The following is a 27,244-nucleotide window of genomic DNA, read 5'->3' as shown; positions in this document are numbered from 1 at the left end:
GGTAACTATAAGCTGGATTTGACTAATAGACTTATTTTAAGTTGAATGTTATCCAGAATGAGGCAAGTCTTAAGGAGTTCAGGGATTGTAGACATCATTTGGAGCATAGGGTAATTTTTACAGAAACTGGGTCTCTGTTGATTTGTATAGTTAATTATCGGAGAGTATTTTGACCCTGTTTATTTGTGCTGGTCTTTTAATTTAATAAATAGTCTTTAGTAATTGTTACATGATGCTGGACTGGTTATTCTCACTGGGGTATCACAGAACTCTTCACACTATTCCAAAAACAATACTATATACCACCACAAACCGGTGTTTTAAATTGAGATACTCTTGCAGATACAACCAGCGTGTTTTGTGAAAATGCTGCTATTAGCACGTTCTTTAGTCCTTAATGTTACCATTACACTGGCACTGTTGGGACCCCATGACACCCTTGGTAATCTCTCCTCAACTGTGACCTATCCTTGGTCTCCTTTTCGTTACCACCTCCTCCACCCCCCTCTACAACCAATCACTTCCCCCCCCCTTAGCGCTAAAGGAGAGTCAATACGGATTTAAAGTGTGAATTCCATTTCTCTCTCCGCAGAAGCTGCCAGACCCAGTCAGTATTTCCAGCATCTGCAGTATCTTACTTTTATCCCTATCTCTGTAACCTCCTCCAGCCCCTACACCCCTCCCTATCTCTGTAACCTCCTCCAGCCCCTACACCCCCTCCCTATCTCTGTAACCTCCTCCAGCCCCTACACCCCCTCCCTATCTCTGTAACCTCCTCCAGCCCCCTACACCCTTCCCTATCTCTGTAACCTCCTCCAGCCCCTACACCCCCTCCCTATCCCTGTAACCTCCTCCAGCCCCCCTACACCCCCTCCCTATCCCTGTAACCTCCTCCAGCCCCCTACACCCCCTCCCTATCTCTGTAACCTCCTCCAGCCCCCTACACCCCCTCCCTATCTCTGTGAACCCCTTTAGACTTTAAAGCAGCCACTGAAATAGTTTTATCACTTGAGAATGCAGGGTAATGTTTTCAAGGGGGGCATCAGACCGCAATGTGCTCCAGCGGCGGGGGGGTAGTGTTGGATCTTTGTGTTATCCATCCTCAGTGGAAAGAGAATGGGTAAATCAGGTGCTAAAGGCCCCTGTCACCTCTGGAACCCTAAGATCAACACCAGACAGCCAGGGAAAGGCAGTGACAATTCCAAGTGTATGAGACAACCAACGCCTCTACTTTCTCAGAAGACCATGGAAATTTGGCATGTCAGCTACGACTCTCGCCAACGTTTACAGATGCACCATAGAAAGCATTCTTTCTGGTTGTATCACAGCTCGGTCTGGGCTCCTGCTCTGCCCAAGACCACAAGGAACCGCAATCACGAAATTAAATATTTGCAAATGGATAGAGATAGATTGGTGAGTGGACCAAACTGTGGCGGGTGGAGTTTAATGTGGATGAATTTGAGCTTATTTATATTGTTGGGAAAAATGCAAAGGCAACTTAACATATAAATGGAGACTTCGGGGTGCTTTGGTGCAGAGGGATCTGGGCATCCTTGGGCACGATTTGCAGCAAGTTAGTTTGCAGGTAATGAGGAAGGCAAATGGAATCTTGGCTTTCTTTGCCAAAGGATTAGAATATAAAAGTTTGTCACCACGTTACAGGAAAGATGTGATTGCGCTGGAGGGGGTGCAGAGGAGATTTACCAGGATGCTGCCTGGGATGGAGCACTGAAGTTATGAAGAGAGGTTGGGTACAAAAAACAAAGAAAATAACAAGGCAGGAACAACCTTGTCCCTCCAAGTCTGCACTGAAAGGTAAGCTTGGGTTGTTTTCTCTGAAGCAGAGAAGACTGAGGGGTGACCTGACTGAGGGACAAGATTATGAGGGGCACGGACAGAGTGGGATAGGGAGCAGCTGTTACCCCTAGTTGAAGGGTCAGTCACGAGGGGGACACAGGTTCAAGGTCAGGAGCAGGAGGTTTGGGGGGATGTGAGGAAAAGCTTTTCCCCCAGAGGGTGGTGAGAGTCTGGAATGTGCTGTCTGGGAGGGTGGGGGTGAGAGTCTGGAATGTGCTGTCTGGGAGGGTGGGGGGGGGTCTGGAATGTGCTGTCTGGGAGGGTGGGGGGGGGGGTCTGGAATGTGCTGTCTGGGAGGGTGGGGGGGGTCTGGAATGTGCTGTCTGGGAGGGTGGGGGGGGTCTGGAATGTGCTGTCTGGGAGGGTGGGTGGGGGTCTGGAATGTGCTGTCTGGGAGGGTGGGTGGGGGTCTGGAATGTGCTGTCTGGGAGGGTGGGGGGGGTCTGGAATGTGCTGTCTGGGAGGGTAGGGGGGGGTGGGGTGCCTCACATCCTTTAAGACGTATCTGGATGAACACTTGGCAGATCAGAACATTCAGGGCTGAGAGACAAGGGCTGGCAGTGGGGTGAGGTGGGCAGGTCAGAGCCTTTCATGCATTGTGCAGACTCGATGGGCCGAAGGTCATCTTCTGCACTGTAGGATTCTGTGATCCTGTGAAGTGTTGCTGCTCCTGCACAAAGCATTAATGAGACCACACCCACAGTATTGTGCACAGTTTGGGTCTCTTTACCTGAGGATGTCAGATTGGAGGCAGTTCAGAGGAGGTTCACTCGATTGATTCCAGACATGAGGATATTGTTTGATGAAGCATTTAATTTGTCATTTATATTAATGATTTAGATGAGAATATAGGAGGCAGGGTTAGTAAGTTTGCAGATGACACCAAATTTGGTGGCATAGTGGACAGTGAAGAAAGTTATCTCCAATTGCAACGGGATCTTGATCAATTGGGCCAGTGGGCTGACGAATGGCAGATGGAGTTTAATTTAGATAAATGTGAGGTGATGCATTTTGGTCGATTGAACCAGGGCAGGACTTACTCAGTTAATGGTAGGGCGTTGGGCAGAGTTACAGAACAAAGAGATCTCGGGACACAGGTTCATAGCTCCTTGAAAGTGGAGTCACAGGTGGACAGAGTGGTGAAGAAGGCATTCGGCATGCTTGGTTTCATCGGTCAGAACATTGAATACAGGAGTTGGGACGTCTTGTTGAAGTTGTACAAGACATTGGTAAGGCCACACTTGGAATACTGTGTACAGTTCTGGTCACCCTATTATAGAAAGGATATTATTAAACTAGAAAGAGTGCAGAAAAGATTTACTAGGATGCTACCGGGACTTGATGGATTGAGTTATAAGGAGAGGCTGGATAGACTGGGACTTTTTTCTCTGGAGTGTAGGAGGCTGAGGGGTGATCTTATAGAGGTCTATAAAATAATGAGGGGCACAGATCAGCTAGATAGTCAATATCTTTTCCCAAAGTTAGGGGAGTCTAAAACTAGAGGGCAGAGGTTTAAGGTGAGAGGGGAGAGATACAAAAGTGTCCAGAGGGGCAATTTTTTTCACACAGAGGGTGGTGAGTGTCTGGAACGAGCTGCCAAAGGCAGTAGTAGAGGTGGGTACAATTTTATGTTTTAAAAAGCATTTAGACAGTTACATGGGTACGATGGGTATAGAGGGACATGGGCCAAATATGGGCAATTGGGATTAGCTTAGGGGTTTAAAAAAAAGGGCAGCATGGACAAGTTGGGCCGAAGGGCCTGTTTCCATGCTGTAAACCTCCATTACTCTAAGCGGATTTGTGCAGTTAAGGCTGATACTCCCTGGAGTTTAGAAGAGTGACAGGAAATCAGATTGAGGTGTCCAGGATGATTAGGGGGATTGACAAAGTCGACATGGAGAGGCAGTTTTGGGTAGGTTGAACGGTGACACAGTGGGTTAGCACTGCTGCCTCACAGCGCCAGGGACCCGGGTTCAATTCCCGGCTTGGGTCACTGTCTGTGTGGAGTTTGCACATTCTCCCTGTGTCTGCATGGGTTTCCTCCGGGTGCTCCAGTTTCCTCCCAGTCTGAAAGATGTGCTGGTTACAGTGCACTGGCCACGCTAATTTCTCCCTCAGTGTACCCGAACAGGCACTGGAGTGTGGTGACGTGGGGATTTTCACAGTAACTCCATTGTGGTGTTAATGTAAGCCTACCTGTGACACTAACGAATTAATAAATAAAAGAAGTTTCCTTTTGTGGGGAAAATCTAGAGTGAGAGATAAAGGCAAAATATTGTAGGTGCTGGAATCTGAAACAAAAACAGAAAATGCTGGATAATCCCAGCAGGTCTGACAGCGTCTGTAGAGAGAGAATAGAGCCAATGTTTCAAGTCTGGATGACTCTTTGTCAGAGCTGAATGGAAGGAAAATTGGAGAAGATTCGAGGATTGGGGTGGCTGTAATGATCGGAATGGCACAGACAAAGAGAAAGTAGTGACGATAAAGGTTGGGAATGGTGCTAATTGCGTCTATGAAGAGATTGGAACGTGTGAATGGCAGAGGAAAGGCACAGAGTATCAAATGGGGGTCTCTGAGTGAGGTGTCAATGAAGACTGCACGCTGGGGTTAGTTGGAAAATATATATTTTTTTTATTAATTTCAGTGTCACTTACATTCCTTTCCAGAAAAAAAGCAGCAAAAACAGAACAGGAATGTTGCTACATGGAGACTGGCTGCTACGGATCGGAGAATCTCCAGCATCATTCACAACATCCACAAACCCGACTGCAAAACCCAGCGAGTGACCAACAATACAACACTCGATACTCACGGTGACAATATCCCCACGATGGGAGAGAGAGGAGGGTCGGCCAGTTAAACCCAGGCAGCCCTCCCCACTTACCATCCAGCAAAGGACACTGACAGCGGACAGGCTCACAGCCCAGTCAAATGTGGACCAGAGTCTTGTGTAAACTTTCTCAGAACTACATTCGCCACAAGAAGGGTTGGTCCTGAGAATTTCCAGTAAATGCCTCAGCCTGGAATATCACACCACATTTTCAGATATCAGAGTCTTCTTGTCTCCCACAAATCTGTCACTTCATCCAACCCCCCACTCTTTACAAACTTAATCCCAGCCCATTATCCACTCCCCTGAGAAAAATTTAATACATTCTTTACATCTGCTACACCCGCCCACCCACCCCTCAGCTACCCCTCATCACAAACAGTGCGGCACTCCCTCAGTGCTGACCCTCTGACAGTGCGGCACTCCCTCAGCACTGACCCTCTGACAGTGCAGCATTCCCTCAGCGCTGACCCTCTGACAGTGCGGCACTCCCTCAGCACTGACCCTCTGACAGTGCGGCACTCCCTCAGCACTGACCCTCTGACAGTGCGGCACTCCCTCAGCACTGACCCTCTGTCAGTGCAGCGCTCCCTCAGCACTGACCCTCTGACAGTGCGGCACTCCCTCAGCACTGACCCTCTGACAGTGCGGCACTCCCTCAGCACTGACCCTCTGACAGTGCGGCATTCCCTCAGCACTGACTCTCTGACAGTGCGGCACTCCCTCAGCACTGACTCTCTGACAGTGCGGCACTCCCTCAGCACTGACTCTCTGACAGTGCGGCGCTCCCTCAGCACTGACCCTCTGACAGTGCGGCGCTCCCTCAGCACTGACCCTCTGACAGTGCGGCACTCCCTCAGCACTGACTCTCTGACAGTGCGGCACTCCCTCAGCACTGACCCTCTGACAGTGCGGCACTCCCTCGGTACTGACCCGCTGGGGGTTTTGCCAGCTGGACTGTCCCCCTCGGACAGTGCAGAGGGCGATGGAAATGCAGGGTTTTATAGACCAGTTATGGTGAAAGGGGAGGGAAGGAGTTAGCAACAGGTACCGATGATGAGTGGAGACCTGGGCCACAGTGAGGGGGATTGCTATTGGAGGAGGTCGCTGGCAAGTGGGAAAGGGGGAGGAAATTCAGAATGGAGAAACAAGAAGCAGGAGGCCATTTGGCCCTTCCAGCCTGCTGCACCATTCATTACGATCATGGCTGATCATCGAATCCGATATCCTGATCCCCCCCCTCCCCCCATATCCCTCGATCCCTTTCACCCCAAGAGTGAAATCTAATTTCTTCCTGAAATCTCACAGCGTTTTCTCCTCAGCTCCTTCCTGTGGGAGTGAATTCCACACATTCCCCACCCTCTGGGTGAAGAAATTTCTCCTCCCCTCAGTTCTAAAAGGTTTACCCCTTATCCTCAAACTCTGACCCCTAGTTCTGGACTCTCCCCACCATCAGGAACATTCTTTCTGAATCTACCCTGTCTAACCCTGTGTGAATTTTATAAGTTTATTTATAGATGTCACAAATAGGTTTACATTAACACTGCAATGAAGTCATTATGAAAATCCCCAATCTGGCACCTGTTCGGGTACACTGAGGGAGAATTTAGCACGGCCAATGCAACTGATCTACCAATCTTTGGACACTAAGGGGCAATTTACCATGGCCAATCCACCCCAACTTACACATCTTTGGACTGTGGGAAGAAACTGGAGCACCTGGACGAAATCCATGCAAACACGGGGAGAAGGGGCAGACTCCATACAGACAGTGACTCAAACCGGGAATCAAACCCGGGTCCCTGGTGCTGTAAGGCAGTTGTACTAGCCACTGTGCCACCTTATAGGTTTCTGTGAAATCCCCTCTCACTCTTCTAAACTCCAGCCAATATAATCCTAACCAACTCGGTCTGCCCTCGTGTCGTTGGGAACTGTGCCCTCTGCCCCATTCCCACTGCCAGTACTGGAGCTGGAGCTCCGTACTGGAGTATTGGGATTATGTTGACTGATATTGACGGAGGGAGAGGGGGTTATTCACTGATATGGGGCTGTGGGGCTCAATAGGGTTCACTCCACATGAGCCCCCCCGCCACTCAATGGAGGGACGGTTGACCTCTGAACTGTTCCTCTGGTGAGAGGGGGGAGAATACTGAGGATTGGAGGGTCTGTTCCTGAAGAGAGGTACGTATAACTCATAAATAAACTTATAAAATTCACAGGGTTAGACAGGGTAGATTCAGGAAGAATGTTCCCGATGGTGGGGGGGGGGAGGAGTCCAGAATTAGAGGTTGTAGTTTGAGGATAAGGGGTAAACCTTTTAGAACTGAGGGGAGGAGAAATTTCTTCCAGTCTGAAACTCATCAGGACATGCCCAAGAATACCAAATTTCAAACCTTCACAACGATCTGTACCGCATGGAGAGAGAGTGTCAGCAAAGTCAGCTCTTATTGGTGCAGGTGTCGCCATGGGGGGGGGACGTACCCGGGAACTACAATCTGGCAAGGTTGTCACTAGACTCATAATGCAGGTGCCCCAGCCGGGGGAGGGGGGGGAATAAAAGGTGCCAAGGCCAAGAACGATGTTGAACCCCATGCTACACCTAGATATTTCAGAGCAAGAGCAAGACCAATCCCATAGCCCATGCTGGAGAAGGTGGGAACTGAACCAAGGCACCGTGGAAGTTTAGATAAGGCCTGTGAAATTTGTGAATGGACTGCTCCAGTCCTCACTGATATTAAGCCCAACAAATCAGTTTATCATTGTGGGGATTATAAGTGAACAGTTCATTGTGTTTCCAAAATTAATAGGTGCTCCGTTCCCTGATCTGAAGAATTGTACACCCGGTTAACAGGCAGAAAGAAGTTTGGACATGAACTAAATCCTCAGCTTGACTTGACCTCGTGTTAGCCATCATCATCCAAGGAAAAAGGCTCTCACTGTCCACCCTATCTAATCCTCTGATCATCTTGTATGCCTCAATTAAGTCACCTCTTAACCTTCTAACAAAAACAGCCTCAAGTCCCTCAGCTTTTCCTCATAAGACCTTCCCACCATACCAGGCAACATCCTGGTAAACCTCCTCTGCACCCTTTCCAAAGCCTCCACATCCTTCCTATAATGCGGCGACCAGAACTGTACGCAATACTCCAAGTGCGGCCACACCAGAGTTTTGTACAGCTGCAACATGACCTCACGGCTCCGAAACTCAATCCCTCTACCAGCTAACACACCGTACGCCTTCTTAACAACCTTATCAACCTGGGTGCCAATTTTCAAGGATCTATGCACATGGACACCGAGATCTCTCTGCTCGTCAACACTACCAAGAGTCCTTCCATTAACCCAGTACTCTGTATTCCTGTTACTCCTTCCAAAATGAATCACTTCACACTTTTCTGCATTAAACTCCATTTGCCACCTCTCAGCCCAGCTCTGCAGCTTATCTATGTCCCTCCGTAACCTGCAACATCCTTCCGCACTGTCCACAACTCCACCGACTTTAGTGTCATCCATAAATTTACTAACCCATCCTTCTACACCCTCATCCAGGTCATTTATAAAAATGACAAACAGCAGTGGCCCCAAAACAGATCCTTGCGGTACACCACTAGTAACTGAACTCCAGGATGAATATTTCCCATCAACCAGCACCCTGTCTTCTTGCAGCTAGTCAATTTCTGATCCAAACCGCTAAATCACCCTCAATCCCACGCCTCCATATCCTCTGCAGTAGCTTACCATGGGGAACCTTATCAAACGCTTTACTGAAATCCATATACAACACATCAACTGCTTTATCCTCATCCACCTCATCCACATCAACTGCTTTATCCTCATCCACCTCTTTGGTCACCTTCTCAAAGAACTCAATAAGGTTTGTGAGGCATGACCTACCCTTCACAAAACCGTGCTGACTATCCCTAATCAAATTATTCCTTTCTAGATGATTATAAATCTTATCTCATAATCCTTTCCAAAACTTTGCCCACAACAGAAGTAAGGCTCACTGGTCTATAATTTCCAGGGTTGTCTCTACTCCCCTTCTTGAACAAGGGGACAACATTTGCTGTCCTCCAGTCTTCTGGCACTATTCCTGTAGACAATGATGACCTAAAGATCAAAGTCAAAGGCTCTGCAATCTTTTCCCTAGTCTCCCAGAGAATCTTAGGATAAATCTCATCTGGCCCAGGGGAATTATCTATTTTCATACTTTCCAAAATTGCTAACACCTCCTCCTTATGAATTTCAATCCCATCTAGTCTAATAGTCTTTAGTCTAAAGTTTTGGTTTTATCTCAGTATTCTCCTTGACAACATTATCTTTTTCCTGTGTGAATACTAACAAAAAATATTCATTTAGCACCTCTCCTATCTCTTCGAACTCCACGCACAACTTCCCACTACTGTCCTTGACTGGCCCTAACCTTACCCTAGTCTATCTTTTATTCCTGACATACCTATGGAAAGCTTTAGGATTTTCCATGATCCTATCTGCCAAAGACTTCTCATGTCCCCTCCTGGCTCTTCTGAGCTCTCTCTTTAGCTCCTTCCTGGCTAACTTGTAACCCTCCAGTGCCCTAACTGAGCCTTCACGTCTCATCTTTACATAAGTCTCCTTCTTCCTCTTTACAAGCGATTCAACTACTTTAGTAAACCACAGTTCCCTTGCTCAACCACTTCCTTCCTGTCTGACAGGTACATACTTATCAAGGACATGCAGCAGTTGTTCCTTGAACAAGCTCCACATTTCAATTGTGCCCATCCCCTGCAGTTTCCTTCCATACCCTATGCATCCTAAATCTCGCCTAATCGCATCATAATTTCCTTTCCCCCAGCGATAACTCTTGCCCTGCAGTATATACCTATCCCTTTCCATCACTAAAGTAAACATAACCAAATTGTGGTCACTATCAACAAAGTGTTCCCTACTTTCAAATCTAACACTTGGCCTGGCTCATTACCCAGTACCAAATCCAATGTGACCTCGCCTCTTGTGGGCCTATCTACATACTGTGTCAGGAAACACTCCTGCACACATTGGACAAAAACTGACCTATCTAAAGTACTCAAATAGCACTGCAGAGTCAAAGGGTATGGGTGACAAGTAGTGGCCTTGCCAGTGATCCCATTAAAGAATTTTTTTTACAAAAACGAACACATCCTCGCAAACAAAAGTAATGTGTCCAGGCTGGGCGCCATCGGGACTTGTTTGAATGAAGCAGAAACCTGAGGGACATTGCACACTGGTGCAGTCACCATGGCAACCACTCAAGCTGAGTGGACCCGTCAACCAATCAGCAAACTTTGCACTGGTGGTACGAATTGTTGAGTTGGAAATTTGGTATTCTTACGGATGTCCTGATGAGTGCAAGACTGAAAGTTTCGACAGCTTTCCCCTCACTTCCCCAGTTTTGCTCCGTCACCACGATGTTGGGCTTCCATTTCTCCGCTCATGATCACCATCACCCCCCCTCCCCCCCCCGACTTCCCCCCCCACCCCCCCACCCCCACCCCACCCCTGGCAAGGGTGTGACTAAGGCTTCCCAAACACCCACCCCATCCCCAACCCTCAGAGAAACCATCTCTCCAACCAGAGGGACCCGCGGTTCACAATTTCTGAGCACGAGAGCTGGGTGGGCTGGGGGCTGCGAAGGGGGCCACCTGATCGCTCCTCCGGTGGGAGGGGAGGGGAGGGGAGTCTTTACCAGGAGGGCATCACAGGATGGGAGAGGTCAAGGTGCACGGTGGGGGTGGAGGTGGCGACATTGATTGTCGCATTCCGAACACCCCCACCAATTCCCCTCCCCACCAACAACACCCACCCTCCCCTCCCAGCATTAACCCAAACACGACTGAACCAATTTAATCTGAGGTAACCACCTCTCCCCCCCCCTCACCACATCCCCCCTCAAATACCCACCCTGTTGGAGCCCACCCAGATGCAGTGTCCCACTACCTCAGCACCCAGGCGGGTGCAGGAAGGGATCTGGGACACTGCACCCCCCATGGGGTGGGACCATCCCGTGTTAATGCACCCACCGCACCCCCCCCCCCCCCCACCTCCCCCCACAACCCAAGCTTCCAAACACTACACGTAGCAAAGGTAGAGGTAGGTCTCCTCCAGACTCCAGTCAGAGGGAATCTCCTCTGCTTTGTGGGACTTGATGTGCTTCTGCATGGCAACGAGGCTTGGGCAGAATTCCTGGCACAAGGTACAGCGGTACGGTAAGGCACCACTGTGAGTCCGGAGGTGTTTAATCATTGCCGAATAATCCCGTGATCGCTGGTGGCAGAGTTTACACTCGAAGGGTTTCTCCCCTGTAAAGAAAACAACATCAGTCAACACTCACCACACACAGCACGGGGTTAGATACAGAGTAAAGCTCCCTCTACACTGTCCCCCATCAAACACTCCCAGGACAGGTACAGCACGGGGTTAGATACAGAGTAAAGCTCCCTCCACACTGTCCCCATCAAACACTCCCAGGACAGGTACAGCACGGGGTTAGATACAGAGTAAAGCTCCCTCTACACTGTCCCCCCATCAAACACTCCCAGGACAGGGACAGCACAGGGTTAGATACAGAGTAAAGCTCCCTCTACACTGTCCCCCCATCAAACACTCCCAGGACAGGTACAGCACGGGGTTAGATACAGAGTAAAGCTCCCTCTACACTGTCCCCATCAAACACTCCCAGGACAGGTACAGCACGGGGTTAGATTCAGAGTAAAGCTCCCTCTACACTGTCCCCCCATCAAACACTCCCAGGACAGGTACAGCACGGGGTTAGATACAGAGTAAAGCTCCCTCTACACTGTCCCCCCATCAAACACTCCCAGGACAGGTACAGCACGGGGTTAGATACAGAGTAAAGCTCCCTCTACACTGTCCTGGTGCTGAAATACCATCTGCCACCACCAGGTGGTGGCATTACTCCACCAGTGGGGAGGTCATTGGGATGACTGGCTTCATGGGGAGCTTCAGGTGGAGCAGGAGCCATTCTGCCCCTCCATTGTGCTGGCCCACTCAACAGTATCAGAGTTGACCAGCCCAAACTGCCACGTTCCTCTCTGTCCTCAAACCCCTGTCGATCGGAAATCTCTCTAACTCATCCTCCAATATATTCCCCAGCACCCCCTACTGTGGGGGGGAAGAAAATTCTACCAATGACCCCCCTCCTCCTGAGACAAGAAATTCCTCCTCATCTCTGTCTCCAAGGGGAGTCCCCTCATTCTGTACCTGTCCCCTCAATCTAGATCTCCCCCCACGAGGGATGGGGGGAGAATCCTCTCAGCCCCCTTCCCGTCGAGGCCCCCCCCGCCCCAGAATGGGATCTGTTTCAATCCCATCCCCTCTCGTTCTCTTAAACCCCAGTGGGTTACAGGCCGCGACCTACTCAAACCTTTCCCCATGAGACACCAACCCCCTTCAACCCAGGAATCGACCCAGTGACCCTTCCCTGAATGGCCTCCGAGGCCAGACTATCCCTCTCTATATAAGGAGACTAAAACTGTCCGCGGTTACTCGCGGGGTCTCGACAATGTCCCCCACGGTCGGAGTGAGACTTCCCCACTTTGATATTCCATTCCTCTCCCAACAAACATTCCACTTCATCCAAAATCGCAAAGAACTACAACAGGTGGTGAATGTAGCCCAATCCCATCACACAAACCAGCCTCCCATCCATTGACTCTGTCTACACTTCCCGCTGCCTCGGGGAAAAGCAGCCGGTATAATTAAGGACCCCACACACCCCGGACATTCTCTCTTCCACCTTCTTCCGTCAGGAAAAAGATACAAAAGTCTGAGGTCCCGTACCGACTGACTCAAGAACAGCTTCTTCCCTGCTGCTGTCAGACTTTTGAATGAACCGACCTCGCATTAAGTTGATCTTTCTCTACACCCTCGCTGTGACTGTAACACTACATTCTGCACCCTCTCCTTTCCTTCTCTATGAATGGTATGTTTTGTCTGTATAGCACGCAAGAAACAATACTTTTCACTGTATGTTAATCCATGTAACAATAATAAATTAAATTAAGTTAAATCAAATCAAATCAAATTTATCTTCCTAATGGTGGTGGGGGTGGTGGTGATGGCCTAGTGGTATTATCACTACATTATTAACCCAGAAACTCATATTCTGGGGGACCCGGGTTCGAATCCCACCATGGCAGACGGTGGAATTTGAATTCAATAAAAAATATCTGGGATTAAGAATCTCCTGATGACCCATTGTCAGAAAAACCCATCTGGTTCCCTTTAGGGAAGGAAATCTGCCGTCCTTACCCCGGTCTGGCCTACATGTGACTCCAGAGTCACAGCAACGTGGGTGACTCTCAACTACCCTCCAAAGGTAACTAGGGTTGGGCAATAAATCCTGGCCAGCCAGTGACACCCTCGTTCCATAAAATAATTTTTGAAAAAGTCACTCACTGCTCCTGCAGACTAATTTTGTGGACCAGGACGCCCAGATCCAAAGAACAAAGAACAACACAGCACGGGAAACAGGCCCTTCGGCCCAACGAGCCCGCGCCGCCGTCCCACTGTCTGTGACCTATTCATGATTTTAGTCTACGCCTAACGTGCGAGGATCAGGGAGGTCCAATTTAGGGACAATTTAGTACCCAATCAATCAGCCTAAAAGCACATCTTTGGGGGATGTGGGAGGAAACCGGAGCACCCGGAGGAAACCCACGCAACCACGGGGAGAACGTGCAAACTCCCACAGACACAGGCCCAAATCCATGTGTCCGCACAGCAACAGAGATAGTCTCTGAGCTGTCATGTTGCCCTCGAGATGGTCCAGTTTAAGCACACTAACGACATGAAGCAATAGGCAACTCCCGAAGCAACGTCCTCTGCATCTCAGAGCTCTGCAATCTCTGTTTAAAATAACGTTAATCTTTTTCGATTCAGCGTGTTAGAGTGAACAAGCTCACATTTTTTTCCTGCATTATCAGCCCATCTTTCGCCCCCTGGTGTAACTTCCCGGTGAGGTTGAGGAAGGGGGCATTTGGAAAGTGGTCAGGCACGGTCACCATGGTTTGGTGAAAGGGGAATGCTACCCCGGTACCGGGCTAGTCACAGCTCCTGATGTTTACCTGTGTGCACCCTGTAGTGAGTCTCGAGCTGGTGTTTGAGACTGAACTTCTTCTTGCAGTTGCTGCATTGATAGGGTTTCTCACCCTGGTGGCTCTGCTTGTGATGTTTCAGACTGTTCTCATCCTGAAAACGGCTCCGACAAAACTGGCACTGGTGAGGGGGTCTCCCTGCAAACACAGCAAGGGGGAGAGAGAGAGGTAGGGACAGGGACAGAGAGAGAGGGAGGGAGAGAGACATGTTAGATTAGCATTAATCTCACACTCACAAGTCATCACAATCTGTCTGTCTCACCCTGTATATCCCTCTGTCCCTGTCTCTCTCAGACCTACACAGGTTTGTTACACAGGAACAGGAGGAGGCCCCATTCAGTCCCCTTGGCCTGTTATGCTTCCTGAAAACTCGGGATATTAACTCTGTTTCTCTGTCCACAATGGTGGCCAGATGTAGCTGTGTTTTTTTCTAATCCCATGGTCCTTGCTGCTTTCGTTCACAGGGTAACCCTGCAGAGTAGAAAGACCACATTCGGCCCATCAGGTCTGTACTGGCTCTCTGACAGACTATCTCACCCAGGCCATATCCCTGTAACCCCACATATTTACCCCATTAATTCCCCTAAGCTGCACATCTTGGGACACTAAGGAACAAATTTAGCATGGCCAATCCACCTAAGCTGCACATCATTGGAGTGTGGGAGGAAACCGGAGCATCCGGAGGAAACCCACGCAGACACGGGGAGAATATGCAACCCCCCTCCACCTCCCCATACACACATACACAGCCCAACACTCTGACCAGCAGAGAAACCGGCTTCACATTGAGAGAGCAGAGGCACAAACTGGGCTATTCATCCATGGTAGGCAGCACAGCCGGCCTGATCCTGCCTTGTGCGATTTGGCTGGATGCGGGGGGGGGGAGAGGAGGAGGGTGGGGGAGGGGGAGGAGGGGGGGCGGGGGGGGGTCGGGGGGTGCGCTTTACCTCCTCCTGATGTATGAGGCATCAGATCAGAAGCAGGAGTGCACCGCTCAGCCCTTCTCCAACCTGCTACCCCCTCCCTCCATTCATTTAGATCATTGGCTGATCTACATAGAAAAATAGAAACTAGAAGCAGGAGGAGGCCATTCAGCCCTTCCAGCCTGCTGCACCATTCATTATGATCATGGCTGATCATCGAATCCAGTATCCTGACCCCCCCCCTCCCCCCCATATCCCTCGATCCCTTTCGCCCCAAGAGCGAAATCTAATTTCTTCCTGAAATCTCACCGCGTTTTCTCCTCAGCTCCTTCCTGTGGGAGTGAATTCCACACATTCCCCACCCTCTGGGTGAAGAAGTTTCTCCTCCCCTCAGTTCTAAAAGGTTTACCCCTTATCCTCAAACTCTGACCCCTAGTTCTGGACTCTCCCCACCATCGGGAACATTCTTTCTGAATCTACCCTGTCTAACCCTGTGTGAATTTTATAAGTTTCTATCAGATCCCCTCTCACTCTTCCAAACTCCAGTGAATATAATCCTAACCCACTCAGTCTCTCCACATATGACAGACCTGCCATCCCAGGAATCAGCCTGAAAAACCTTCACTGTGCTCCCTCTGTAGCAAGGACTATTTGATCCCCCCCCACCCCAGTTCATCGAGAATCGATCCCACTCGGCCTTCAGACGTACTCAAAGTCTCTGCTTCCACTGTCCATTCAGGAAGAGAATTCCAGAAAGCTGAAACATTGGAGAAATCCCAGAGAGGATGCAATGTAACCCCAGTCAAGAGAGGACAGGGCAAAGAACACAGAACAGTACAGCACAGGAACAGGCCCTTCGGCCCCTCCAAGCCTGTGCCGACCATGATGTCTGCCTAAACTAAAACCGTACGCACTTACAGAGTCCGTATCCTCCCTTTCCCATCTGATTTATGTCTGATTGTCCCTTAAATGCTGCTATTGTATCCGCTCCCACCCCCTCCCCAGGCAGAGCCTTCCAGACATTCACCACCCTCTGTGTAAAAAACTTGCCTCGCACATCTCCTCGAAACTTTCCCCCACGCACCTTAAACCTATGTCCCCGAGGACTTGACTTTTTTTTATTCATTTGTGGGACAGGGGTGTCGCTGGCTGGCCAGTATTTATTACCCATCCCGAGTTGCCCCTTGAGAAAGTGGTGGTGAGCTGCCTCCTTGAATCGCTGCAGTCCATGTTCTGGGAGTTGACCCACAGTGCTGTTAGGGAGGGAGTCCCAGGATTCTGACCCCAGCGACAGTGAAGGAACGGCCGATTATATTTCCCAGTCGGGATGGTGAGTGACTCGGAGGGGAACCTCCAGGTGGGGGGTGTTCCCTGGTATCTGCTGCCCTTGTCCTTCTAGATGGTAGAGGTGGTGGGTTTGGAAGGTGCTGCCTAAGGAGCCTTGGTGAGTTGCTGCAGTGCATCTTGTAGATGGTACACACGGCTGTCACTGTGTGTCGGGGGTGGAGGGAGTGAGTGTTTGTGGTTAGTGTGTCGATCGAGTGGGGTTGCTTTGTCCTGGATGGTGTTGAGCTTCTCGAGTGTTGTTGGAGCTGCACCCATCCAGCAAGTGGGGAGTATTCCATCACACTCCTGACTTGTGTCCTTGTAGATGGTGGACAGGCTTTGGGGAGGATTCAGGAGGTGAGTTACTCACCGCAGGATTCCCAGCCTCTGACCTGCTCTGGGAGCCACAGTATTTATATGGCTGGGTCCAGTTCAGTTTCTGGTCAATGGTAACCCCCAGGATGTTGATAGTGGGGGGGATTCAGTGATGGTAACCCCCAGGATGTTGACAGTGGGGGGGGATTCAGTGATGTAATCCTATTGAATGTTAAGGAGCGATGGTTAGAGTCTCTTTTTGGTGTCTGGTATTTGTGTAGTGTGAATGTTACTGTCACTTGTCAGCCCGAGGCTGGATATTGTCCAGATCTTGCTGTATTTGAACACGGACTGTTTCAGTATCTGAGGAGTGACGAACGGTGCTGAACATGGTGCAATAAACGGGGAACATCCCCACTTCTGACCTTATGATGGAGGGAGGGTCATTGATGAAGATTGTTGGGCCTTGGACCCCACCCTGAGGGTCTCCTGTAGAGATATCCTGGAGCTGAGATGACTGACCCTCCACAACCATCTTCTAATGTACCAGGTAATGAGTCCAGCCAGTGGAGAGTTTGTCCCCCCATTCCCATTGATTCCAGTTTCACTCAGGCTCCTTGATGCCACGCTCGGTCAAATGTGGCCTTGACGTTAAGGCCTATCCCTCTCACCTCACCCTCTGGAATCCAGCTCTTTTGTCCATATTTGAACCAAGGCTGTAATGAGGTCAGGAGCTGAGTGACCCCCCCTGGTGAAACCCAAACTGGGCGTCACTGAGCAGGTGCTGCTGGAGGGCGCTGTCGATGACCCCTTCCATCACTTTACTGATGATCGAGAGTAGACTGATTGGGCAGGAATTGGCAGGGTTGGATTTGTCCTGCTTTTTGTGTACAGGACAGACCTGGGTAACTTTCCACATTGCTGGGTAGATGCCAGTGTTGTAACTGTACTGGGAGAGCTTGGCCAGGGCAGCGGCAAGTTCTGGAGCACAAGTCTTCAGTACTCTTCCACCCTGGGGAAAAAGCTTCTGACTATCCACTCTGTCCGTGCCTCTCATAATCTTGTAGACTTCTATCAGGTCTCCCCCTCAACCTCCGTCGCTCCAGTGAGAACAAACCAAGTTTCTCCAACCTCTCCTCATAGCTAATGCCCTCCATACTTGGCAACATCCTGGAAATCTTTTCTGTACCCTCCCCAAAGCCTCCACATCTTTCTGGTAGTGTGGCGACCAGAATTAAACACTATATTCCAAGTGCAGCCTAACTAAGGTTCTATAAAGCTGCAACGTGACTTGTCAATTTTTAAACTCAATGCCCCGGCCGATGAAGGCAAGCATGCCGTATGCCTTCTTGAATCAGGGGATTAGAATCTTACTGTGCGTGCGGCCCACACATTCTGACACTCCCTGTCAGCTTCCCGTGTGAAACCAAATCCAGGATGGAACTGATCCAAGTGGGATTTTGCTTGTGTTTGAAGAGACAGCTTGCGCATTCTCCAAGGGTGACTCAATCATTAGTCATTACCTGAGTGTGTCTTTAAGTGGCGTTTGAACGCGGTGACACTGGGGAACAGGCAGTGGCACTCCCAGCAACGGTAACTCCAGGCATCAGCCCTTCCGGCTATCCCCTCCCTCAGGGCATACCGATTCTCATAACCCTTCCCACACAGCAGGTATACCGGTGCCGACGCATCTCCTGTACATAGAGAAAGAGAGAGAGAGAGAAAACAGGACATTGTTAGGCACCCCCGGAATCCAACAAAACAGAATAAAACTGCCTCTACACTGTCCACATCAGACACTGTAAGAAATCTCACAACACCAGGTTAAAGTCCAACAAGTTTATTTGATAGTAAACCCACAGGCTTTCGGGGTTTGCCCCTTCATCAGGTGAGTGGAGAGTTCTATAGTGGGTTTACTATCAAATAAACCTGTTGGATTTTAACCTGGTGTTGTGAGATTTCTTACTGTGTTTACCCCAGTCCAACAACAGCGTCTCCACATCAGTGTTTGATGGGGGGACAGTGTAGAGGGAGTTTTACTCTGATCTAACCCCGTGCTGTACCTGTCCTGGGAGTGTTTGATGGGGGGACAGTGTAGAGGGAGCTTTACTCTGTATCTAACCCCGTGCTGTACCTGTCCTGGGAGTGTTTGATGGGGACAGTGTAGACGGAGCTTTACTCTGTATCTAACCCCGTGCTGTACCTGTCCTGGGAGTGTTTGATGGGGACAGTGTAGAAGGAGCTTTACTCTGTATCTAACCCCGTGCTGTCCCTGTCCTGGGAGTGTTTGATGGGGACAGTGTAGAGGGAGCTTTACTCTGTATCTAACCCCGTGCTGTCCCTGTCCTGGGAATGTTTGATGGGGGGACAGTGTAGAGGGAGCTTTACTCTGTATCTAACCCCGTGCTGTACCTGTCCTGGGAGTGTTTGATGGGGACAGTGTAGAGGGAGCTTTACTCTGTATCTAACCCCGTGCTGTATCTGTCCTGGGAGTGTTTGATGGGGGGACAGTGTAGAGGGAGCTTTACTCTGTATCTAACCCCGTGCTGTACCTGTCCTGGGAGTGTTTGATGGGGGACAGTGTAGACGGAGCTTTACTCTGTATCTAACCCCGTGCTGTACCTGTCCTGGGAGTGTTTGATGGGGACAGTGTAGAGGGAGCTTTAGTCTGTATCTAACCCCGTGCTGTATCTGTCCTGGGAGTGTTTGATGGGGGGACAGTGTAGAGGGAGCTTTACTCTGTATCTAACCCCGTGCTGTATCTGTCCTGGGAGTGTTTGATGGGGGACAGTGTAGAGGGAGCTTTACTCTGTATCTAACCCCGTGCTGTACCTGTCCTGGGAGTGTTTGATGGGGACAGTGTAGAAGGAGCTTTACTCTGTATCTAATCCCGTGCTGTACCTGTCCTGGGAGTGTTTGATGGGGGGACAGTGTAGAGGGAGCTTTACTCTGTATCTAACCCCGTGCTGTACCTGTCCTGGGAGTGTTTGATGGGGGGATAGTGTAGGGGGAGCTTTACTCTGTATCTAACCCTGTGCTGTAACTGTCCTGTACAGATCGTTACTGAGGGTTGGAATATATGTATTTCTCCCTGTTATTACTGCAGATTTCTTTCTTGTTTTCACACTTTGAACCGATTCTGCTTGAAGTGTGTGCAAAAACAGGAAATGCTAAACAATTCTGATCTTATCTTTTTCCCCAGAGACACGGCAGCCAGCTGAGAGAAAGAGAACTGTCACTCAAACATATGTCTTTCATATATGAAACATGTCTGAAGAGATGGAGGGAGTGGAACAGTGAAGAGTAATAGGAGAGAGAGTGTGACATAGACAGAGACAGAGTCAGAGAGAGAGAGGCAGGAAGCAATATAGAGGGAGTGAGAATGAAATGTTGACATTGAGAGGGTGCCTTCACATGCTGGACTAAGAGAATCAGATGGGGAGGAGAGAGAAAGAAAGAAAGTGGTACAGTGGTTAGTGCTGCTACCTCCCAGGGGCCCGGGTTCGATGCCCAGCTTGGGTCACTGTCTGGGTGGAGTCTGCACATTCTCCCCATGTCTGCATGGGTTTCCTCTGGGTGCTTCAGTTTCCTCCCACAGTCCAAAAATGTGCGGGTTAGGTGGATTTGCCATGTTTAATTGCCCCTTAGTGTCAGGTGGACTTGGGGTAAATGCTCTGAGGGTAGGTCCTGGGCGTGATCGTGGTCCTTGCAGACTTGATGGGCCAAATGGCCTACTTTAGCACTGTAGGGCTTTTCGCTAGCAAGAGAAGGGCCCAGTTACCCCGACCCCCTGCTTTCTGTCAGTCAGCCAATCCTCAATCTAATCCAGTACTCCAAACCCCTGCAATCTGACCTTCAGTCTTTTATGTGGCACCTTATCAGAGACCTGTGGGAAGTCCGATTATTCCGCACATCCACAGGTTCCCCACTATCCAGCTTGCTGGTTTTGTCCTCCAAGAATTTGAGTAAGTTTGTCAAGCGTGACTTTCCCTTTGTAAAACTGTGCTGACCATGGTGGATGGAGCTTTTTCTTTCCAAACGCTCACTCATTTCCTCCCTAATGACTGATTCCAGCAACTTCCCCCCACCACAGAGGTCAAGCTAATCGGCCTATATCTTCCAGCCTTTTTGAGTAGGAATGTCACGTTAGCGTGTTTCCAATCCTCTGGGACCTTACCAGAATCCAAGGAATTCTAAAATATCACGACCAACGCATATTCTATCTCTGCTGCCACTTCCTTTAACACGCTTGGGTGCAGACCACTGGGCCCCGGGGATCTATCTGCCTTTAATTTCATTGGTTTGCTCAGTATCTTTTCCCTTCATAGAATAGAAGTTCACAGAATCCGACAGTGCAGAAGGAGGCCATTCGGCCCATCAAGTCTGCACCAATCACAATCCCACCTTGGCCCTCTCCCCATAACCCCACATATTTAGCCTGCTAACCCCACCCACCTCCCCCCACCCAACACTAGGGTCAATTTATCATAGCTAATCTCCCTAACCTGCACATCTCTGGACTGTGGGAGGAAACTGGAGCATCCGGAGGAAACCCACGCTGACATGGGGAGAATGTGCAAACTCCACACAGACAGTGACCCAAGCCAGGAATCGAACCCAGGTCCCTGGCGCTGTGAGGCAGCAGCGCTAACCCACTGTGCCACCGTGCCACCAGGAATCGAACCCAGGTCCCTGGCGCTGTGAGACAGCAGTGCTAACCACTGTGTCACCGTGCCCCCCGGGAATCGAACCCAGGTCCCTGGCGCTGTGAGGCAGCAGTGCTAACCCACTGTGTCACCGTGCCCCCGGGAATCGAACCCGGGTCCCTGGCGCTGTGAGGCAGCAGTGCTAACCCACTGTGCCACCGTGCCCCCGGGAATCGAACCCAGGTCCCTGGCGCTGTGAGGCAGCAGTGCTAACCCACTGTGTCACCGTGCCCCCGGGAATCGAACCCGGGTCCCTGGCGCAGTGAGGCAGCGGTGCTAACCCACTGTGTCACCGTGCCCCCGGGAATCGAACCCGGGTCCCTGGCACTGTGAGACAGCAGTGCTAACCACTGTGTCACCGTGCCCCCCGGGAATCGAACCCAGGTCCCTGGCGCTGTGAGGCAGCAGTGCTAACCCACTGTGCCACCGTGCCCCCGGGAATCGAACCCGGGTCCCTGGCGCTGTGAGACAGCAGTGCTAACCCACTGTGTCACCGTGCCCCCGGGAATCGAACCCGGGTCCCTGGCGCTGTGAGGCAGCAGTGCTAACCCACTGTGTCACCGTGCCCCTGGGAATCGAACCCGGGTCCCTGGCGCTGTGAGGCAGCAGTGCTAACCCACTGTGTCACCGTGCTGCCCACTTTAGCTTTCTCTTCCTCTTTATGGAGTATTGGGTGCGGTTTTGGTCTCCTTATCTGAGGAAGGATGTCCTTGTTATAGAGGGAGCACAGCGAAGGTTTTCCAGGCTGATTCCTGGGATGGCAGGTCTGTCATATGAGGAGAGACTAAGTGGGTTAGGATTATATTCACTGGAGTCTGGAAGAGTGAGAGGGGATCTGATAGAAACTTATAAAATTCACACAGGGTTAGACAGGGTCGATTCAGAAAGAATGTTCCCGATGGTGGGGAGAGTCCAGAACTAGGAGTCAGAGTTTGAGGATAAGGGGTAAACCTTTTAGAACTGAGGTGAGGAGAAATTTCTTCACCCAGAGGGTGGGGAATGTGTGGAATTCACTCCCACAGGAAGGAGCTGAGGAGAAAACGCGGTGAGATTTCAGGAAGAAATTAGATTTCACTCTTGGGGCGAAAGGGATTGAGGGATATGGGGGGGAGGGGGGGGATCAGGATACTGGATTTGATGATTAGACATGATCGTAATGAATGGTGCAGCAGGCTGGAAGGGCCGAATGGCCTCCCCCTGCTTCTAGTTTCTGTGTTTCTATTTTTCTATATGTTTATCAAAGCTTTTGGTATTGGTGCTTACGTTTTCTGCTAGTTTCCTTTAGTAGCTGTTTCAATTTTGCTGTTGTTCAAATACCTCCCAACCCTCCAGAGCGCCACTATTTTCACTGGGTGATACTCCTGGATGTCATGTTATCCCCAAATTCCCTCTGAAGCCATGGATAATTTTTTATCTTTTTGCAATTCCTCTTCCTCTCAGGAATACATTTCAGGTGAGAGGGAGTTCTTTTCCACTCCACATTTTCCAATATCCGTCAGCTGTCCCCTCTTTAATACCAGGGCTGGTCCTCCCTCAGCCTATATCATTACCTTGGTCTTTCTCTAGCCACTGTTACATAACATTCTGCACTCCCTCCTTTCCTTCTCCCCTCTGTGCTCTATGAACTGTATGCTTTCTCTTTATGGCGCGCAAGAAACAATACTTTTCACTCTATCCCAATACATAGAATCACAGACACCCTACAGTGCAGAAGGAGATCATTCGGCCCATCGAGTCTGCACCAACAACAACCCCACCTAGGCCCTATCCTCATAACCCCACATATTATCCTGCTGATCCCTCTGACCCGTGCATCCTGGAACAGTAAGGGGCAGTTTAGCACGGCCAATCCACCTAACTTACATATCTTTGGCTGGGGGAGGAAACCCACGCAGACATGGGGAGAACGTGCAGACTCCACACAGACCGTGACCCAAGCCGGTTACCAGTCACATGTGACAATTATAAACTGTAACACTACATTCTGCACACTCTCCTTTCCTTCTCTATGAACTGTATGCTTTGTCTGTATAGCAAGCAAGAAACAATACTTTTCACTGTGTCCCAATACTTGTGACATTAATAAATCAAATCAAAAACTTTACTTTGCGACTCTGTCTTCACACTTTTGATCTGAATTTGAACATTAGCACATTGTGATCACTCTTTCCAACAGGATCCTGAACTACGGGACCCTCTATAACAGCTAATGTAAAATAGCCTGCTCCCTGGTTAGCTCCCTGACACACACATCAGAGGAAGCACTGGCTGGGCCACTGCCTGCTTTCCCATGTAATTCTGACAGTGACAGCTCCCTGCTGCTCTCCTCCACCCCTGACACACCTTCTGCCCCCAATTTCATCCAGTTGTTGAGAGGTGTTGGGCACAGTGTGGGGAGTGTAGTTCTGTGAGTTTAACAGTCTGCACACTGCACACCACTTGCTGACAGGCTGCCAGACCTACATTGCTCAGAGTGTGTACAGTTTGATCTTTCAAGTAACCACAATGTCGACAGTGTGAGCATTATCGTAAGGAGATTAACAACATTAGTGAGGAGAGAGAGAGAGACAGACAGAGAAACAGAGACAGAGGGAGAAAGAGACAGACAGAGAAACAGTGTGCGTGAGTATGTGTGAGTGTGAGTGTCTGAGTGTGAGTGAGTGTGAGTGAGAGTATGACAGTGTGTGTGTGTGGGCATGAGTGTGTGAGAGTGTGTGTGTGTGAGAGTAAGTGAGTGTGAATGTGCGTGTGTGTGTGAGAGTGAGTGAGTGTGAATGTGCGTGTGTGTGTGAGAGTGAGTGGGTGTGTGAGTGTGTGTGTGTGAGTGTGTGTGTGAGAGAGAGAGAGTGAGTGGGTGTGTGACTGTGTGTGAGTGTGTGTGTGTGTGTGTGTGTGTGTGCGAGAGAGAGTGAGTGGGTGTGTGAGAGAGTGAGTGGGTGAGTGTGTGTGTGTGTGTGAGTGAGTGAGTGTGTGAGTGTGTTTGTGAGAGAGTGGGTGAGTGACTGTGTGTGTGAGTGAGTGTGTGTGTGTGTGACTGTGAGTGAGTGTGTGTGTATGTGTGTGAGTGTGTGTGTGTATGTGTGTGAGTGTGTGTGTGAGAGAGAGAGAGTGTGTGTGTGTGTGAGAGAGAGAGAGTGTGTGTGTGTGTGTGTGTGTGTGTGAGAGAGAGAGTGTGTGTGTGTGAGAGAGTGTGTGTGTGAGAGAGAGAGAGTGTGTATTGAGAGAGAGAGAGTGTGTATTGAGAGAGAGAGAGTGTGTGTGTGTGTGTGAGAGAGTGTGTGTGAGAGAAAGAGAGTGTGTGTGTGTGTGAGAGAGAGAGTGTGTGTGTGAGAGAGAGTGTGTGAGTGAAATAATCAGCTGGATGAAATGTCCATTCTGATTTGCGGGGGAGAGATATTTAGGGAGTCTATGTGGATATTGAATCCTGCGGAGACACTGCCCACGGTGACTTTGTGGTGACGTTACTCACCCTGTCCCCCTCCCGCAACACCGCAAACCCCTCTCACCGACAACCCCCACCCCTCACCCACCTTACACTCAGCCCCCTCCCGCTATGCCCTTCTCGATCTGAGAGTGAAAGCCATTCACCTGTGTGTGACAGCAGGTGCATTCGGAGGTGTAAGCTGTCAGCAAATCTCCTCCAACAATGCTCGCAGCGAAAGCAATTCACCATCTCTGTCACCCTGTCAATGAAACACACAGTCTGTAACTCACTCACTCCCGGGTATCTGTTATTCTATATATAAACCACCCCGAACCACGCAATTAGATTCCAGTCTGTAACTCACTCCCGGGTATCTGTTATTCTATATATAAACCACCCCAAACCCCTCGATTAGATTCCAGTCTGTGATTCACTCCCGGGTATCTGTTATTCTATATATAAACCACCCCAAACCCCTCGATTAGATTCCAGTCTGTAACTCACTCCCGGGTATCTGTTATTCTATATATAAACCCCCCCCGAATCCCTCGATTAGATTCCAGTCTGTAACTCACTCCCAGGTATCTGTTATTCTGTATATAAACCACCCCGAACCCCTCGATTAGATTCCAGTCTGTAACTCACTCCCGGGTATCTGTTATTCTATATATAAACCCCCCCCGAACCCCGCAATTAGATTCCAGTCTGTAACTCACTCCCGGGTATCTGTTATTCTATATATAAACCACCCTGAACCCCTCGATTAGATTCCAGTCTGTAACTCACTCCCGGGTATCTGTTATTCTATATATAAACCACCCCGAACCCCTCGATTAGATTCCAGTCTGTAACTCACTCCCGGGTATCTGTTATTCTGTATATAAACCACCCCGAACCCCTCGATTAGATTCCAGTCTGTAACTCACTCCCGGGTATCTGTTATTCTATATATAAACCATCCCGAACCCCTCGATTAGATTCCAGTCTGTAACTCACTCCCGGGTATCTGTTATTCTATATATAAACCACCCCGAACCCCTCGATTAGATTCCAGTCTGTAACTCACTCCCGGGTATCTGTTATTCTATATATAAACCACCCTGAACCCCTCGATTAGATTCCAGTCTGTAACTCACTCCCGGGTATCTGTTATTCTATATATAAACCACCCGGAACCCCTCGATTAGATTCCAGTCTGTAACTCACTCCCGGGTATCTGTTATTCTATATATAAACTACCCCGAACCCCTCGATTAGATTCCAGTCTGTAACTCACTCCCGGGTATCTGTTATTCTATATATAAACCCCCCCCCGAACCCCTCGATTAGATTCCAGTCTGTAACTCACTCCCGGGTATCTGTTATTCTATATATAAACCCCCCCGAACCCCTCGATTAGATTCCAGTCTGTAACTCACTCCCGGGTATCTGTTATTCTATATATAAACCACCCCGAACCCCTCGATTAGATTCTAGTCTGTAACTCACTCCCGGGTATCTGTTATTCTATATATAAACCCCCCCCGAATCCCTCGATTAGATTCCAGTCTGTAACTCATTCCCGGGTAAATCTGACATTGAACGACATAAAGAGATATTCGAGATGAGCTCAGTGAAAATGGTTGGCTTTAGGGAGAGCCTTGAGGTGAGAAAGAGACAGCGAGGGAGAGAAGATGTTTAAGGAGGGTATTCCGAAGCTGAGGGCCCCCCAGGCAGCTCAAGGCGGAGTAATGAGAATTGGGGGATGCTCCAGGGGCTGGAATTGGAGGAGCGCGGAGATCTTGGAGGACATAGGAGGTTACAGAGATAAGGAGTTTTGTAGGGCCTGGAGGAGGTTACAGAGATAGGGAGGGGGTTCGGGGACTGGAGGAGGTTACAGAGATAGGGAGGGGGTTCGGGGACTGGAGGAGGTTACAGAGTTAGGGAGGGGGTTTGGGGACTGGAGGAGGTTACAGAGATAGGGAGGGGGTTTGGGGACTGGAGGAGGTTACAGAGATAGGGAGGGGGTTTGGGGACTGGAGGAGGTTACAGAGATAGGGAGGGGGTTTGGGGACTGGAGGAGGTTACAGAGATAGGGAGGGGTGTAGGGGCTGGAGGAGGTTACAGGGATAGGGAGAGGTATAGGGACAGGAGGAGGTTACAGAGATAGAGAGGGGTGTAGGGGCTGGAGGGGGTTACAGGGATAGGGAGAGGTATAGGGACAGGAGGAGGTTACAGAGATAGAGAGGGGTGTAGGGGCTGGAGGAGGTTACAGAGATAGGGAGGGGTGTAGGGGCTGGAGGATGTTACAGGGATAGGGAGAGGTATAGGGACAGGAGGAGGTTACAGAGATAGAGAGGGGTGTAGGGGCTGGAGGGGGTTACAGAAATAGGGAGGGGGTGTAGGGGCGGGGGGGGTTACAGAAATAGGGAGGGTGTAGAGGCTGGAGGGGGTTACAGAGATAGGGAGGGGTGTAGGGGCTCAGGGATGTCAGACCCTCACGATAGTGTTATTGTGAAATGAAGGGAGATCATAGAATCATAGAAATGCTACAGTGCAGAAAGAGGCCATTCAGCCCATCGAGTCTGCACCGACCACAATCCCACCCAGGCCCTTCGCCCATATCCCCACACATTTACCAGCTAACCACTCTAACATACGCATTTAGTGGGCAATTTTAGCACAGCTCATCAACCTAATCAGCACATTGTTGGACTGTGGGAAGAAACTGGAGCACCCAGAGGAACCCC

The 27,244-nt window shown here is 49.9% G+C and overlaps 1 protein-coding gene across 1 annotated transcript; it reads right to left on the bottom strand.

Annotated features, from left to right (window-relative positions):
• Nucleotides 1-10,765: 10,765 nt before the first annotated feature.
• Nucleotides 10,766-24,770, bottom strand: LOC145340129 (uncharacterized). The gene is made up of 4 exons (XM_080184556.1): nt 24,680-24,770; nt 17,909-18,079; nt 13,792-13,959; nt 10,766-11,004 (listed from the first exon to the last, which is right to left on the bottom strand). Exons 1-4 carry the CDS (start codon nt 24,762-24,764, stop codon nt 10,775-10,777), a joined length of 654 nt encoding a protein of 217 aa, XP_080040682.1. The 5' UTR covers nt 24,765-24,770; the 3' UTR covers nt 10,766-10,774.
• Between the last annotated feature and the right edge of the window lie 2,474 nt (nt 24,771-27,244).

This window comes from Carcharhinus amblyrhynchos, unplaced genomic scaffold (assembly GCF_965287045.1).
Source record: "Carcharhinus amblyrhynchos unplaced genomic scaffold, sCarAmb.v2.hapA scaffold_792, whole genome shotgun sequence".
Classification (NCBI taxonomy): Eukaryota; Metazoa; Chordata; class Chondrichthyes; order Carcharhiniformes; family Carcharhinidae; genus Carcharhinus; species Carcharhinus amblyrhynchos.
This window is presented reverse-complemented; position numbering and strand designations above follow the sequence as displayed.

Excerpts from the sequence above, each read along its gene's own strand:
- LOC145340129 (XM_080184556.1), bottom strand. The coding sequence starts at position 24,764 with ATGGTGAATTGCTTTCGCTGCGAGCATTGTTGGAGGAGATTTGCTGAC. Across the intron at positions 13,960-17,908 it reads CCACTTAAAGACACACTCAG|GGAGACCCCCTCACCAGTGC; the intron begins GTAATGACTAAT and ends CTGTGTTTGCAG. Across the intron at positions 11,005-13,791 it reads TCACTACAGGGTGCACACAG|GGGAGAAACCCTTCGAGTGT; the intron begins GTAAACATCAGG and ends TTTTCTTTACAG.